This window comes from Sesamum indicum, linkage group LG8 (genome assembly GCF_026168435.1).
Source record: "Sesamum indicum cultivar Baizhima isolate 11 linkage group LG8, ASM2616843v1, whole genome shotgun sequence".
NCBI classification, from domain to species: domain Eukaryota; kingdom Viridiplantae; phylum Streptophyta; class Magnoliopsida; order Lamiales; family Pedaliaceae; genus Sesamum; species Sesamum indicum.
This window is the reverse complement of record NC_142664.1, coordinates 17,438,699-17,455,843: the sequence shown is the minus strand read 5'-3', so window position 1 is coordinate 17,455,843 and position 17,145 is coordinate 17,438,699. Positions and strand designations below refer to the sequence as shown.

At 34.7% G+C, this 17,145-nt stretch overlaps 2 protein-coding genes across 2 annotated transcripts; both read left to right on the top strand.

The window, feature by feature from the left end:
• The first annotated feature begins 7,167 nt into the window (after positions 1-7,167).
• LOC105167883 (uncharacterized) lies at positions 7,168-11,458 on the top strand. The gene is made up of 2 exons (XM_011087734.3): positions 7,168-10,183; positions 10,645-11,458. Exons 1-2 carry the CDS (start codon positions 7,555-7,557, stop codon positions 11,034-11,036), a joined length of 3,021 nt encoding a protein of 1,006 aa, XP_011086036.2. The 5' UTR covers positions 7,168-7,554; the 3' UTR covers positions 11,037-11,458.
• Positions 11,459-14,423: 2,965 nt separating this feature from the next.
• On the top strand, positions 14,424-16,937 carry LOC105167882 (NAC domain-containing protein 10). The gene is given in 4 exon segments (XM_011087733.3): positions 14,424-14,815; positions 14,817-14,939; positions 15,089-15,278; positions 15,775-16,937. Coding segments are annotated over 4 exon segments (936 nt in total). The 5' UTR covers positions 14,424-14,791; the 3' UTR covers positions 16,374-16,937.
• The last annotated feature ends 208 nt before the right edge of the window (positions 16,938-17,145 follow it).

Sequence of the window (17,145 nt, the reverse complement as noted above, 5' to 3'; positions counted from 1 at the left end):
ATTCAAACGACGTAAAATCAGTGCTACGCAAGGGGGTAAGGGAAAGCGTAATCCTACCTCAAAGTGTTGCAGGGAGAAGGAACAAAAACCGGGGGGAGGCTGGTGCATACGGTCGGAGGGTTGAGGAATTACTATTTCATAGTTAGAGGGGATGAAGAATTTATCCTTTATTTTTTGAATTTGTAACCTTACAGTGTTGACTATTCCTGTCCAAGGAGTAAGCTGCAAGTGTAGGTGAGAACCTTCGGGAGCAAGAACCTCATCTAAATCAGACCTATTTGTTTGATTACGAGCGCGAGGTCTACGCCTAGGAGGTACTAAATCCCTAAGAAGCATATTGGAAGGAGCGGACGAAGAAATATCAGCGGAGTTAGAACTTATATTAGAAGTGTTAGGGGAAGACATGGTACCTGGAAGTAAACAGGAGGATCGGGAGTTGAAGAAGATCAGCTAGTTGAAGGAAATCAACCGGAGATAGAACGCTTCAGTGCAGCAGCTTTTGAATGAAGTGTAGAACCATAGGGGTGATTTGAAATGGATTTGTATATATATATTTGGGAAGGTGGTTTCAAATTTGACCGTTGCCCAATCCCCAGGCAACATCTGTCCTCCAAAAGAGCTTGAATCGAGGTACGGCTCGATGAAGGACACGTGGAGGGTCGTAAAGACACCGAGATCATCAGCTCAACAGTCGGATAGGGCTGTTCGACTTCTTGAAGTGATGTCACTCAAGAAGTGGGGGAGTAATGATGAGGGGAAGTCAGAAAAAGACCAATATACCCTCCGGAGGAGGGGCAGAAATAACCTAAGACAAAAAGAGGGGTTTGACCAAGTATTAACTTTGTCTAAATTATTAGATAATTATGGGCAGGGTTAATGCCTTAAAGAATGGACCGTAAGGGCATTATGACCAATCGTGGGAGCAGGTATGAAGATCATAGGGGAGACACGTCAGCTTGTGGATGTGATCAGTATAAGTGGAAGAAAATTGCAGGGAGGGGGTTAATTTTTCTTGGAATCTAAAAGAGAGGTACTTATGGTTAGGAGTTTGATTTTTTACAGGGAAGAGAGGAGAGATATCTTCATCATTATTATTGACACTAACTTGAGCGTCGGAGTATCTTCGTCGGGACTTTTCCCGGCTAGATAACGTTTGTTTTTCATTGTCAGATTATCGGTGATCAGGAGCGGAAAGTGGATAACGACCTGGAGTGCGATCCGCGATCTCAAGCCTGATCAATGGGGTTACACAAGAGAATAATAATAAATATGTGAAATTTCAATAATATTTGACAGAAAGTGATTGAATATAAATGAACAAACACATGGCAAGTTATTAGTAGTGGCGTATTTGGGCGATGGGAGTCCGGACAAGTAAAAGTAAGGTAGAATGAGAAACAACAAGTGGTTGGTTTGGTAGATGATATTTGCATCTGAGATTCATCAGAGTTGAATGGAAAGGCAACAATGTGTCGATGTGGAAATGATTAGTGTTGACTGTTGGATATGGGAATGGAAGTGGCAAGTGCCCTATTGTTATCTTATCCTTACTCAACTTCAAACCATACACAACCTGTCTTCTCCAATCCCACCACTCCATTTCCTCACTTATATAAATTACAACCTTCTTTTCTCAATTTTGTCATAATTCATTATTTTAAAATTATAAATATTTGTTTGAATTAACCACGCTCAAACAAATATTTTTCATGAGATGGTATTTATAGGCAATTGTAGCTATTATGGGGTATTTGAAATTTTGCAAATAAAGAAAAAATATTCTAACCATAAAAAATGTCAGAGGAGTCATAATGAGGAGTCCATTATGATTTATTATTTTTCTTAATTACTCATATATCTCCTATTTCTTAACTATACATAGTATTACATAAATCACGCTTTTCATTTCTTCTTAGGATGACATTTTTATCATGTAACACTAATTGTACGTCAGATATCAATGATATCTAATTTAATTGGTGTAGTTGAGATCTCGTAATTAAAAGATTACAGTATTAGTTTATTTTAAATTTTTAATAGTTGTTGCTGGCTTATTATAATAATAATTATTTGACGTCGATGATTAACATATATCAATTATTAATTAAAATTTATGACGTGATTATAACTAATTTATTAAAAAAAGAAAGAAAAAGAAATGCACTTAAAGATATTTTGAGGGAATAAAACGTAATGGTAGTCCGTGTTCTTGAAACATTTTCGGCAGTGATCGGGCAATATACAGGCCCACCAGACCCCTGTTGTTTTCAACTCCAATTCTGTTGGCCCAATAGTCAGCCCATTGTGGTTTTATATTTTCATTAATCACAAAGTCCATACAAATCAATAAAGACTCTTATTATTATGGCATTTTTGTTTTATAGAAATAATTAATTACATCATATAAATACTCTTATTATTATGGCATTTTTGTTTTATAGAAATAATTAATTACATCATATAAATACTCAATATCCTATTACGTATGTTAATATCTAACATATGATTCGTTTTAATTATAATCAAAATTATATTTTATAGCTAAGTATGTTACTAATTTCAAAACAAATATAAGTCAATAATTACAATATATTACAAACTACATTTTCAGATCATCAAATTGTTCATGTAATTTTGATCGAGCTAAATTTATTTAATTATTTAGCTCAGTCAAAAAAAGTGATTGAAATATTGATCAAGTGTCGATGATCATCGCAACCCCATCAATACGTTCAAAACTAAGCATGATTGCTAAATCAAGCATTAAAAAAAGTAAAAAATATATATGTTTTTGTTGAACTAATCCATTAAAAATGAAGGGAAATGTAATGTTGTTGAAATGATAATATTAAAAAAGGTTAGAAGTAGGAGTATGTTCTTGAAGAGTATATATAGGGAATTGGTGAACCAATTTTAGTTAATTAGGGGCATGATTATTGGGCTAATGAGGGGTGCTTTGGTTATAAATAAAACAGAGATATTAGGTAAAGATGGATGTATGTATCATATATGGGGTCCACTCCCACTCCCAACCTTGATTCTTCCTCATCACTTTTCCACGTGACTATCATTTCAACCTTCTCTCCATCTCCCAACACCTCTCAGCCACCAAACAATAATAAAAATTAAAATTAGATTTTGCAGTACAATAATTTGAAATAAAGAGTATTCTGAAATGTAATTAAAATAATCCTAACCCTCTAATTTAATAAAAAGTAACAGTGTTGACGGCTTTCGAGTCTTCACCAACAATAATTTGTAAGTCATGATTTTAAACGCGTGAAAAGCAACCAGAGGACTGGACTTATCCGGGCCCACCTTATTTTCAAGTTAAAAATCAACACTGTATGTATTTGGATTTTGGTTTTAATCCTTTTGTTTTGTGTTTTGAAAAATAGAGATAAGTAAAAGTGTGTTGAAAATATATGATATGTTTGGATTTGTATTTTAGGGTTATTTAAAATATATTAAAATAAGTGGTGTAGGTATGATGTTGGGATTTTGGAGACAAAAATCACTATTCATTGTCAAATCATATATTTTTATATATAATTTTTTTATATTTAATGTTGTATTTTTGGAAGAAAAAAAAACTATTTATTGTCAAATCATATCTGTTTTATATTATGTATATATATATATTATATATAGAAAGTTGAAAAACAGAAAAACATGCAGATAAAATGTAAAAAACACAAAAATAAATATCAAGAGTGTTTTATTTTATCTTGACAAATACAAAAATACAAATCCAAACAAAACCGAAATGTTTTAATCTCAATCAATTTTAATTAAATTATATAATAAATATATTATATTTGTTATGTAATTTAATATTCCATGACATTTTTAATTAATTTAACAATGCTTAGAATCATTTTAGGAAGCAAAAAAAATTTATTTTATTTATACTATTGTATTAGGTTTAAACCCTCTAAATAACTAAATATTTTTACGTTCTTAATAATTTTACTAACACCAATTTGATGTGTTAGAAAGTTGTAAAGTATTCTATTTTTTATTAGTATATTTCTCTATTGGTTTTCAGAGTCATAAAAGGTGGATTTGAATGCGATGGTATCAGCATTAATGTATGGAATTCAATTGAAATTCTGAAATTAAATATGTTGGGGCAAAAATAATACTAAAATGGACAGTCTCTTAAAAAATCCTGGTACGGATGAGATCATTTTCCTTTTCTTGCCAGTTTATGTTGAATCGGACTAAAATCATGTGATGACGTGGCGGTGGAGAAAAGAAGGGTCCCACAAAGATCTCAGTGCCCGAGTTCCACCCTAGACTTCCTCCCAATTCATACACACCCACACCAGCAATATTTATATATATTTTTTTCTGAAAAAAATAAATTAATTAAATGTGATTAATTAGGATATATCAGAATACAATTACATAATATGAATTAGCTAGAATGTTAACTGCTTTATTCCTTTTTGGATGGACCCAAATCACGCTTTTAAGAGTTGTCAATCAAAGAAGATCAATTTCGATGATTGGCAGTTATACAATATAAAAGAAATATTGGTTTAGAAATATTAATTTAGTTGTTGGAGTGCGGTAAGAAATAATTGTGAGATGGAATGATAAATGAGTGTAAGGAAAGCAAAGGGGTGAATGCCTTGTTCAATTAATTACCATTTACCCCATCCATCTCACAACCAATGATTTTGGCGGTTCATTTCCCAGCACTCCCCATCCACAACCCTCACTCACACTCACACTCACACTCACACTCACATCTATATATATATATACAACAACATGTGTAAACTACATTATAATTACCACATCTTAATTACCTATATATATATATATATATATATGTATGTCCGAAACCTGATGCATGCATGGGAGCAGTATAATTATAACATCAGATACCCTCAAAATGAAAACCTTCCCCACCACCCAACTCTTTTCACCAACCCCTACATAATATAGTTTTTTAATAATAATAATAATAATAATAATAAAGTAGTTTTCATTTAGAAAAAGTAGCTCATCTTCTTTAATATAAAAAATATAAATGTATGATTTTTTAATTTAGTTTATTATTTTATATTGCAATATCGTAACTGTTTATTAGTTTTAAAATTGGTACTACATTTGACCTGAATTTGCATTTAGAAAGGGCTAAATGCAATTTACCTCCCAATAAAAAATAAAGCAACAATTTATCCCATGTGTTATAAAAAATAAAATAAAATGCCCCTGACTCATTTTGTGAATTACACACGTTCTTTTTATTTTTAAAATTTAATATGATATTTATATTTTTATTTAAATACCGTTGGATCTTGATTTCAATTTAAAGTTCAAATTTAATTAATAGATCAATGGACTATGAATCGATAATTTAAATTTAACTAAATAATAATTTAAAAAATGTATAATTAAGTTTAAATATATACATATATAAATATATCTAGAAGTATATATACTTATATAATAATATATATATTTAAATATATATATATATATATATATATATATATGCATATATAGAAAGGGAGAAGGGAAGATGGTGCCGACGGGAAAGAGGGGAGCGGCGGCAGTTGGTTGGGGAGGAGGGGGAAGGGGCCAATTTTGGTGCAAGAAGGATAAGGGGGCAGATTTGGGTGGACGGCAAGGAGGGGCTGGGGAGGGCGGTGGCCGGCGCAGGGCTCGTGTAATGCACTCATGGGTATAAGGGGGTGTTTTGCTCTATTTTTATAATATATGAGGATAAATTATTATTTTATTTTTATAGGGAGGTATTTGTACATTTCGCTTAAAATGAGACAAATTGCATTTTTTTCTTTCATAAAATATAACATATACTGGTGAAGTAAATATAAAATTATTGAAGAAAAGGAGTATTTTGGCAGATTTCACTGCTCCAACCTCCCGTTGTTTCCATCGCCTCATGTGTTCACCACAATTTTCTTATAATGAATCTGGAATCGATGATTTATTATAAAATTCATTTTATTTTCTACGTCATTAAATATATATACATTGTGTTACCATCCTACTAAAATTTGGCATTATTCATTAGGGTTAAACATTTCTGATAAATCTCCCAAATTGAGACGAGTGTAAAAATAGGAATTTTCTCTAAAAAAAATGGTAGAGTTTTAATTTTCGATAATTATGACTACAGTATACAATTTCATTTCAACTTTCAAACATAAAAATCTATATTAAATTGGAAACCCCATGCTGAATTGGTAAAGTAAGTAGATGTGATGTTTAATTGTTTGATTAGGAAATTAAGAATGTGAAGTTTGTGTGTTCCAATAGTTTGGGAAATGTGTCTGTTTTTGGTCACAACCATCATTCAATATATCGAAATTAAAAAGTTTAGCAAAACAATGTAATGTCAGAAACCCGCAGCTGCTTCTTCAATATACTTGTCGGGCGCGGTTTTGAAGTTGTAACAAGGCGGACCGATGCAATAAAATTTCTGTCCTGCCAAGAGATTACCCATCCATCCCATGTCTGTTACCACTATTATTAGCTACCTCTCTTCATAAAATTCCTACACCTCATGTCAAACTACTAATCTAATTTTAAATGATGTGGGCTCCTGAATTTTAACCTCGATGGCACTGTCTATGTTTCGATTTTTCACTAACATAATTTTTTTTATTTAAAATAAATTTGATTGAACCAAATAAAAAAAAAGTATCATAATTATAATGTGATTGATCAATATTTCTAAATTTTGTATCAATTATATTGTATTTGTTATATAATTAATTCAGGTTCAGTCAAATTTAATTTAGATTAAAATTTCTCTTGTACTAATTCTGAATTGATGTGGGGGTAAATACGCAAATGCTTTTAAGTAACTTGACATAGGAGCATTCATTTTATTACACAAGATTGCTTGCGAGATCCTTATAAGCGCAAGCCCACCATTCGAATCAGCTCTAAGTCGCAAAATACCTCAATCCAATCATTATGGTATTGAAAATATCCCTATTGGATTTTTTTTTTTTTTATTTAGACCCCAATTGGAGTTAGGAAACAACCAACAAATCTGATCATATAAACAATACATTGTCTTGATTAATTGTTAGGCCTTTCTGAAATTTTGGAGATAATCTAATTTTGAACAGCCCCCTTTAGATTTGGGCAGCAGCATCATAGTAACACCACTATTATCATGGTACAAGTAAAAATTATGCTGCTAGGCAGTAAATATTCTGAGATCTGACACCAAAAACAGGAAAAATGATAGCAGAGAGAGAGAGCAGTAGAATCGTCCATCATATTCATACCAGTTATGGCAGTCATGACAAAAATCAAGAACTTCCCCTGTGTCTTTTCTTTTTCTGTCATGCTTATTACCGTATCTAATTTACTTATGTTGTTGCAACTTCAAGCTCACACTTGATCCAATTCACCTATCTATTTCTTCATTCATTTTCATATAAATGAACCCAAATTTTCAAATTTCTCTCAGACCAGAACATGTCTTAGTCCACTGATCAATTTCTTACTTCCAACTTCTGTTCCCCGGAACCTAAGCAACCATCAGCCGCCACCGGAAAAATGCCTCACCGCCGGGAGTTCTGCAACTTCCGCCGCCGTCTTTACTTCTTAATGCTCCTCGTTTTCCTCTCCCCGTCCCTTGTTCTCTCCCTGAACAAAGAAGGATTTTACCTCCAGCGAGCCAAGCTTGGCTTCGACGACCCGAATGCTGTGCTCTCCGACTGGGATCCTCGCGATGACACGCCATGCAAGTGGAACGGCGTCGTTTGTGACTCCTCCACTGGCTCCGTCATCTCGCTCGACCTCTCCAGCTCCAACCTCTCCGGTTCCTTTCCCTCCATTCTCTGTCGCCTTAAACACTTATCCTTCATTTCCTTGTATGACAACTTCATCAACTCCACTCTCCCGGAAGATGATCTAACCATGTGTCAGGAGTTGGAGCACCTTGATTTAGCACAGAACTACTTAACCGGTGTTCTCCCCGGCAGCCTAGCTGATCTCCCCAACCTAAAGTACCTTGATTTAACCGGGAACAACTTCTCTGGAGATATTCCGACAAGGTTCGGAACGTTCCAGAAACTTGAGGTGCTCTCGTTAGTGGAGAATTTGCTGGACGGGACAATCCCGGCATTTCTCGGGAACGTATCGACGCTAAAGCAGTTGAATCTCTCTTACAACCCGTTTTCTCCGAGTCGGATTCCGCCGGAACTGGGGAATCTTACCAATCTTGAGGTCTTGTGGCTGACTGAGACGAACTTAGTGGGTGAAATCCCAGACTCCTTGGGTCGGCTCCGCAGACTCATCGATTTGGACCTGGCGTACAACTCGTTAATAGGCACAATCCCTGGTTCGCTCACTGGGTTGACGGCGGCGGTTCAGTTGGAGCTGTATAATAACTCGTTGACAGGTGAGCTGCCTAGCAATGGGTGGTTGAACATGACATCGCTGAGGCGGCTCGATGCGTCGATGAACGAGTTGACAGGGCCAGTCCCCGTTGAGCTGTGTGAGTTGCCGCTCGAGTCACTTAATCTCTATGAGAATAATTTACAAGGTGAATTACCGTCTGGCATTGGTCATTCGCCGAATTTGTACGAGTTAAGGCTGTTCCGGAATCGGTTGACGGGAATTTTACCTCCCAATCTTGGCAGAAACTCGCCGTTGCAGTGGATTGATGTTTCAACTAATAACTTTTCGGGTCAAATTCCGGAAAATTTGTGTTTTAATGGGGTTCTCGAGGAGATGTTAATGATCGAAAATTCGTTTTCCGGGGAAATTCCGGCTACCCTAGGCGAATGCCGCAGCTTATTGCGCGTGAGGTTAGGGCACAACAGCTTTTCCGGTGAGGTGCCGGCGGGATTTTGGGGTCTTCCCCACGTGTCGTTACTTGAGCTGATTGGCAATTCATTTTCTGGTGGAATTGCAAAAACTATTGCCGGGGCCTCAAATTTATCTCAGTTGATTTTGTCAGAGAACAACTTTTCCGGTGTTCTGCCGGAGGAGATAGGATTTCTGGATAGTTTAATGGAGTTTTCAGGTAATGATAATAAGTTTTCGGGTTCTTTACCGGGTAGTATGGTGAATCTTGGGCAGTTAGTAAAGCTTGATCTTCATAGCAATGCATTTTCTGGTGGAGTTCCACCTGGGATTCATTCTTGGAAGAAGCTAAACGAGCTGAATTTGGCAAATAACGAGTTTTCAGGGGAAATTCCGGGTGAAATTGGGGAGTTAGCTGTTCTCAATTATCTTGATTTATCAGGAAATCGATTTTCTGGTAAAATTCCTGCTGGATTGCAGAACTTGAAGCTTAATCGGCTCAACTTGTCGTATAACCACCTCGCCGGTGATATTCCGCCTCTGTATGCAAAAGGGATGTACAAAGACAGCTTTCTGGGAAATCCAGGACTCTGTGGGGATATTGAGGGTTTATGTGATGGAAAAGGCAGCAAGAATGGGGGCTATGTTTGGTTCTTGAAATCAATTTTTGTGCTTGCTGGATTTGTACTCATAGCTGGTGTTGTTTGGTTCTACATGAAGTACAGGAAATTCAGGGAGGTTAAACAGACTCTTGATCGATCAAAATGGACGTTAATGTCGTTTCATAAACTGGGATTCAGCGAGGCTGAGATATTGGACGCTCTTGATGAGGATAACGTGATTGGCAGCGGGGCATCTGGTAAGGTTTACAAGGTGGTTCTGAGCAATGGCGAGGTTGTTGCTGTGAAAAAGCTTTGGGGGAAATCAAAATTAGCCGATGAGAGCAGTGATTTAGAGAAGTGCAATTATCAAGACGATGGTTTTGATGCTGAGGTTGAGACCTTGGGGAAGATCAGGCACAAGAATATCGTAAAGTTATGGTGTTGCTGCACCACAAGGGACAGCAAGCTTTTGGTTTATGAGTACATGCCTAATGGTAGTCTTGGTGATTTGCTTCACAGCACGAAAAGTGGTTTATTAGATTGGTTGATACGGTTCAAGATAGCCATGGACGCTGCTGAGGGGCTCTCCTATTTGCATCACGACTGTGTTCCTCCAATCGTTCACAGAGACGTGAAGTCGAACAACATACTATTGGACGCGGATTATGGAGCTCGAGTTGCAGATTTTGGTGTAGCAAAGGTGGTTGATGCAGATGGGAAGGGAACCAAGTCCATGTCCGTAATTGCAGGTTCTTGTGGCTACATTGCACCAGGTTAGTGAGTCTGAATCTGTTCCTACCTCATTTGCTAATCATATTTGCTTTCATGAGATGATTCAAGCACGCTGCCTGGTTTTCTTACAAGTGACTTATTCGGCTTGAAGGACATGTTGAATTTTGTGTTGGGACATCATTCTTGGGCCCTTTTAGGACATGTTTGTCTATAGCAAATTATTAGTTTCACTATTACTGCATTTCAGTGCAATTTTAGGTGCCATAAAAGTCACACTGAAAGCTGGTAGGGTGAAAAATGATTAGGAATCATAACACATTCTTTATCGTGGCTGTAAAAACTACCACCAAATTCTATCAAAAAATTATGAGATATCGATGAGCACGGTGATTATTACATTATTGGATTCTTTGCCAATAATCCACTACTTGCTACTACAGTAGAATTCATCGCTTTCTTTCTCAATCATCATTACCATTCTCACCACCCATTTGCATTGCAGAATACGCCTACACGCTTCGGGTGAACGAAAAGAGTGATATTTACAGTTTCGGTGTGGTTATTCTTGAACTGGTCACAGGGAAGCTTCCTGTTGATCCTGAGCTTGGAGAGAAAGATTTGGTGAAATGGGTGTGTGGTACACTGGATCAGAAGGGCATAGACCATGTAATCGATCCAAAGCTCGATTCTTGTTTCAAGGATGAAATATGCAGAGTCTTGAATGTAGGCCTCCTCTGTACCAGCCCGCTTCCCATCAACCGCCCGTCTATGAGACGGGTGGTGAAGATGTTGCAAGAAATAAGCGCTAGAAACCAGACCAAAAACGCTGGGAAAGATGGCAAAATGACGCCTTACTACTATGAAGATGCGTCCGATCAGGGAAGTGTAGCCTAAAGGGTTACACAAGTTTTGAATTATTGAATTATATATCGCCATGATGAATTAGAACCCAGGAGACTTGGCTCGTCGTCTTCAGCAACTCCCTCGATTTTCTTGTAGCCTCGTCCCTACATGAGGTCGTTTGCACCGGTAAAAAGCTGAAACGAGGAGGGATGAGCAATTCTTGGTCTACGCTGGTTGTAAATGAAGCGAGTCGAGTTTTCCACCACAGAGTTTGAAAGTATTTTGGCGTCAATTCCTTTTGTTTATGTGTGCCACTTAAATTTTCACTGTTTGTTGGCAGTGACTCTTTTGTTGCATATATCAATGAGGTGAATTCTTTTCATCTAAGCATTTTTTAACTTTGGTTGTTGGAATGATGCATTTGATGACTTTAATGGTAAAAGTACTATACAATATATTTCAATTTGCCTCTAGTATTGTGTGCTATCAATCAATTTTTAGTTTCCTGCTTTAGATTTTCTGAATCTATTTTTGTGCTTTCAAGTTGAAAAAGCACAGTATACGGGGTGGCAGACGAGTCGAACTCGAGCTCAATTCTCTCTTTTCATGAGGCTCGCGAGCTTTTTCTAATTTATTTTTATTTTTTATATATATATTTTTTTTAAACAATTTATATATTTAATTTCATATTCAATAGTTTATTAATTTTATATTCAAAATTAACCATATATTATAATTATTAATCAATACTATACATTTTATTTTGGATAATAATAAATTATGATATTTTTATTTATACATTTAATCTTTATACAAATACAAATTTAATCAACAACTTAGTAAATTAAAATATTTTTTATATTTAATATGACACATATAAACTTTATGATATATTTTAATATATATATATTTGTATTGTGTTATTCTTTTTTTTTTTTAAATTGACAAGTAATTCACTTATGATTTTTTTATTTGTTTCTGAGTTTTATATTTGTATCAAGATACATGCTATGCGTGATGCAATCCATTTTATTACTTATAAATTATGTCGAAATTTAGTGATTTCTATGAATTAATCTAAAAATAATGATAATAATCCCCACTAGAGAATAAATAGGTTTGATGTTCTGGCTTTCTTTGATTGTACCCCATCCATGAAGGACATGCCCCGCTATAATAATGATGGTTGAACAATTTTAATTATTATTTTATTATATATATATATAATGAGATCAAAAAATTTAATCAACAATTACGATATCTTAAAATCCGAGCACTCGATTCATACCAAATTCAAATATATATAAGATTGTGTCCATTAGATCATATCAGATGGTATAATTTAAAATCACATGGTCTGATTCAATAATATACCGTCTTGAGTGATTACTCTTATATTTCGAGTACGATATCTTGTCATGCGCTATCCAATAAGTCTAAAACTTTATCAAGTGTATTTTTCTATAAGTTTGATCATATTTAACGGTTTGATCTGAATTTTGATGGCCCGATTAACCCATGTTGTCCAACAATATAAGATGATAGTTACATCAATGTAATACTAACATTTATAAACATTATATTAATTTCAATTATAAAATATTTTTATGTACTGCAATTACATTATTCCAGATAATAAATACTTTTCTACAATTTTAAATTATTCAATATGAAAATTTTTGGTATATTTTATTAATTATATTAATAATAAACTAATGAGTAGTTCATATTTATAACAATAAATTAAACTATCATACTGTATTTTGGTATATTCAATATTATTACTTATAAATTTATGTATAAATTTGATGATTCCTGTGATTTAATCTAATAATAATAATAAAATAAAATATAGCTCGAACTGTAAGAGCTCGTCGAGTTCGAGCTCATGACAAAGGGTTGAGCTCGACTTGTGTACACCACTATCAGATTTGCAGTTGCCCCCCTCCTCTAATTCAAAAGCTTCTTCACTAAGCTTTTCTAATGTAGGAAGAGGCATGAAATTGAGAGGCACGTGCAAGATTTAGTATATTAATGAGTGTGATTGGCGGAGAGAGAGTTCATCACCATTTTATCTCTTATTTGCTATACAGCAACTGTCGCTCCATCACCCATCAACTAATACATATCATGATTACTTCAATTATTGGTTTTAATCAACATTAGTGTTTAATGATTTTCAAATTTTTACCAACCAATCCCATCCCATCCCTTTATCCAATTAACTTTATTACTAGTTTTGGTTCATTCATTATCGTCAAATCTAAAATTCTGCGCTCTTAAAGCCTGTAAATGCGTTAATGATAAGGTTGAGAATTCACTTAACACAACTCTTGTCTTGATAGATTCTATATACGTACCTGGGTATTTGTCTATTTATATAATACTTAACTTATAGGTATTGTCTTTGTCGTCTTGTCATGAAATTGTTGATAAAAATTTATATACTTTGAAATAATGAATTGTTATGTGCCTCCATAGATTTTTCAATCCTTCAAACACAAATAATATTCAAGAAAGAAAAACAAAAAGTCTAAGAAATTACACTTATTGTCGCAGTTATTTTGATGTGATCAAACATCTTTAACCTCTCAACAAAATTGTCAAAACCTCCTAATTAAAAAGCTTCTCTCCACCTTTTATATCTACTAAAAACCAAGGGATAATCATTCCTAATTGATTTGTTACTGATTTATTTAAAATTAAAAAAAAAACATCCTAATCAAACTATTCTTATAAATTTTTAGACGTTAATACATGTAAGAAGATGTATTTTCATCCTTATCAGGGTAGTTTGGTTAGAAAAGATTCGTTTTGTCTAAAATAAATTAACAATAAGTAAATTGGGATTAAATATATATTTTTATTTATTTATTTTATTAATATTAACAAATTTAGTTAAATTTGACTAATGTTATTTTATTCATTATACAAAAATAAATAAATATAATTTTTGAAACAACAAAAAGTTGACGTCAAATCTCATATGGATGGATCCCTGAAAATTTCTCAAAAATCAAAGCAAAACGGATGTGGAGTATATGATAGTAACTGGGTAGTTGAGTACATATGTAGGCGACTTCTAAGATAGATTTCAACTAGGCACTCGAGTAGGGCGATCGAAGATAATGAAGTTGGTGTTAATGTGTCTAATTGTGAGTCGTTGGATATACCTTGCTTGCAAGAACAAGTCTGCGTACGCTGTCGGATAAAAATAGGTACGTATAATAATCGACCATTTCACTGTTACTTTCACATTAGTTGTTGGTACGTACATATAGTTTGCAGTAGAGAGAAGCAGCTTTAGAGACACTCCAGGTTGACACTGCAGCTAAAGCCCTAGGTAAAAGAGGTAAAACGTCTCCAAGGAATCAGTATTGCCCCATATCCACTCAACCCCTTAATTCCTTGTGTCCTCATTTGATTGTTTTCATTACATGAATTAAGATAATTTTGACATCTTTGTTCTTTCTGGTACATGTGTGTGTGTGTGTGTGTACACGAACAAAACCAAACTTGACTTCCAAGGGACATATATAATTCTTTCTTCAACACAATATTCATTCTTAATTTACTTCCCCCAGAATATAAGCACGAAAATTTTTGTACCGTTTTCTCTCTTCTGTTCCATCTCCATTTCTTGGAAATTTACGCTGCTGCACGTATAACTAACAACAGTTGAACATCTTTATGTGTAATTTCTTCGTTTTTCTTTAGGTTGTGAGTGTTTATGTGAGAGAGGGAGAGGGTGCAGAAGAGAAACCCCAATCTGGGATGGGCAGAAGAGCAGTACGTAGGTAAGAGAAATGACATGGTCCGATGATAATGATAGAAACAGCCCTCCAAATTGTCTCAGCTAATAACAATGTTGTCAGTTCAAGAACTGATCAACAACTCAGGGCCATAGTCTGCCCTTCATGCGGACACACCATAAAACATCATCAAGATCATCAGGTGCATATACTCTCTCTCTCTCTCACACACACACACGCTTGCATCAAAGTAGATATGGAAGTTTTGCAGTTTTTGTTAGGTAGTCGTTGCTTGTCAAAGAAAAAGTAAAATTACGTTTCTCACAAAGGTTGAATTGATTTATTAACTAGAGTGGAGTACAAGATTTGCCGGGACTACCTGCTGGGGTGAAGTTCGATCCATCTGATCAAGAAATTCTTGAACATCTAGAGGCAAAAGTGCTCTCTGATACCCGCAAACTCCACCCTCTAGTTGATGAATTTATTCCCACAATTGAAGGCGAAGATGGAATTTGTTACACTCACCCAGAGAAGCTTCCAGGTATTTCTTTTCTCAAAGTTAAATACACTTTGCATCCATCCACTATATATTCTTAACAAAGCATTCAACTTCTTGATGAATACTCAAATCTATATATGCATCTTCATTATTAATATTAAATCTTGCTTGGTATGTTAACAATATATATACATGATTTTGCCTACTATGCTATAATTAATATATATTTTATATATACATAGCCCTAATTGATTTTTTTTTTATCTCTTTCTAATTAATCATGCCAAATTCAACAATTCCAATAAAGGGACCATGATAGTACCGGTCACATTAATTAGAGTCAAATATTAAAAGTTGAACGTTTAGTCAAATCAAATTAATAACATTGCAAACTTATCGTTTAATTAATTGTTTACTGTATAATCAGTTTAGTTCTAATTATAATCCCAGATAATGAGAATTTTAATGTGGAGAAGAAGTCCACAATGAATTGATCATTTCAAGTATCAGAATTGGGGTGATTTTCATGTATGTGTAGGAGTGAGCAAAGACGGCCAAGTGCGGCATTTCTTCCACAGGCCCTCAAAGGCGTACACGACGGGAACCCGGAAACGGAGAAAGGTCCACAGCGATGCCAACGGCGGCGAAACCCGATGGCACAAAACAGGCAAGACCAGGCCTGTTTCGGCAGCTGGGAGAATCAAAGGGCACAAAAAGATACTCGTTCTCTACACAAACTACGGCCGGCAGAAGAAGCCCGAGAAGACTAACTGGGTAATGCACCAGTACCACTTAGGCGACAACGAGGAAGAGAAAGACGGAGAGTTGGTGCTCTCAAAGGTGTTCTACCAAACACAGCCTAGACAATGCAGCTCATCAAGCATGAAAGGTTCACTTGTGATCAGTACCACAACTGCTAGATCAAGATCTCATCTTTCTGATCAAAACCCTTTGATGAAAAACCCCAGTCTTGCGGAGTACTATGGTCCTCCTCCTCCTCCCTTTATCTCGTACACTACTGTCGGAAGCCAAAACATTAATCGGGACAGCCCACCTCCGATGATTCCCAATTTGGTTGTCCAGGATGATGCCTCATCCTTAATCCGTTTGCCTTCCGGTGGAAGTAAAGGCAAATGATGAAGTTAAAAAATAAATTATTTTATCCAAATCAAGTTTGATCAAATATCAATCACATAGTAAATATAATATACTTATCATAATATAATTGATCATTTTTCTTGAACTAAACATCAATTACATTGCACGTACGCCCTTATCATAAAATTCAGATCTAGCCAAATTTTATTTGGATTAGAATTTCTAGTTAAAAGAAAATGGAGATAGGTAGGGTTAGTGCACCTTTTTTTAATTTTGGTGGTGTACATTTTGATTTCTTTGATAAATTAAATAAATTCGGGGAATTTTTAATTTCTTGATTTGTACTTTAAGGATTATGCTTTAGAAATATAAGCAATCATCAATTAATTACAAGGGGATATTAAAATAAAATCAATTGAAACCCGGATCGAGCCCAAAGACTATAGTCCTAGTTTGAAATATAGTTGGGCCTGGCTTTCCTCATTATATGGCCCAGTTATGTTTAAAGTTCTCAAGGCCCAAAAGTTGAGTAAGTCTTGCAGATGAGAATTTGTTCAAGTTGTAACATTTGAAATCTTACGATCAAAAAGTTATGGATTCAAATTTTGCTTATCTATTCAGAAAGTATTTATTTATTTATTACTCCTATAATCAGCCTTTGGTATTTGAATGTAGCAACCGTTGGTATTAATTAAAAATTAACAACAAAGGAAAAAAAGCTGAGAAGCAAATCGGGCTTTTTGCTATATTTACACTTTCTAATTTATGATTTATTTATATAAATTTTTTATATTTTTTAAAAAATCAAATA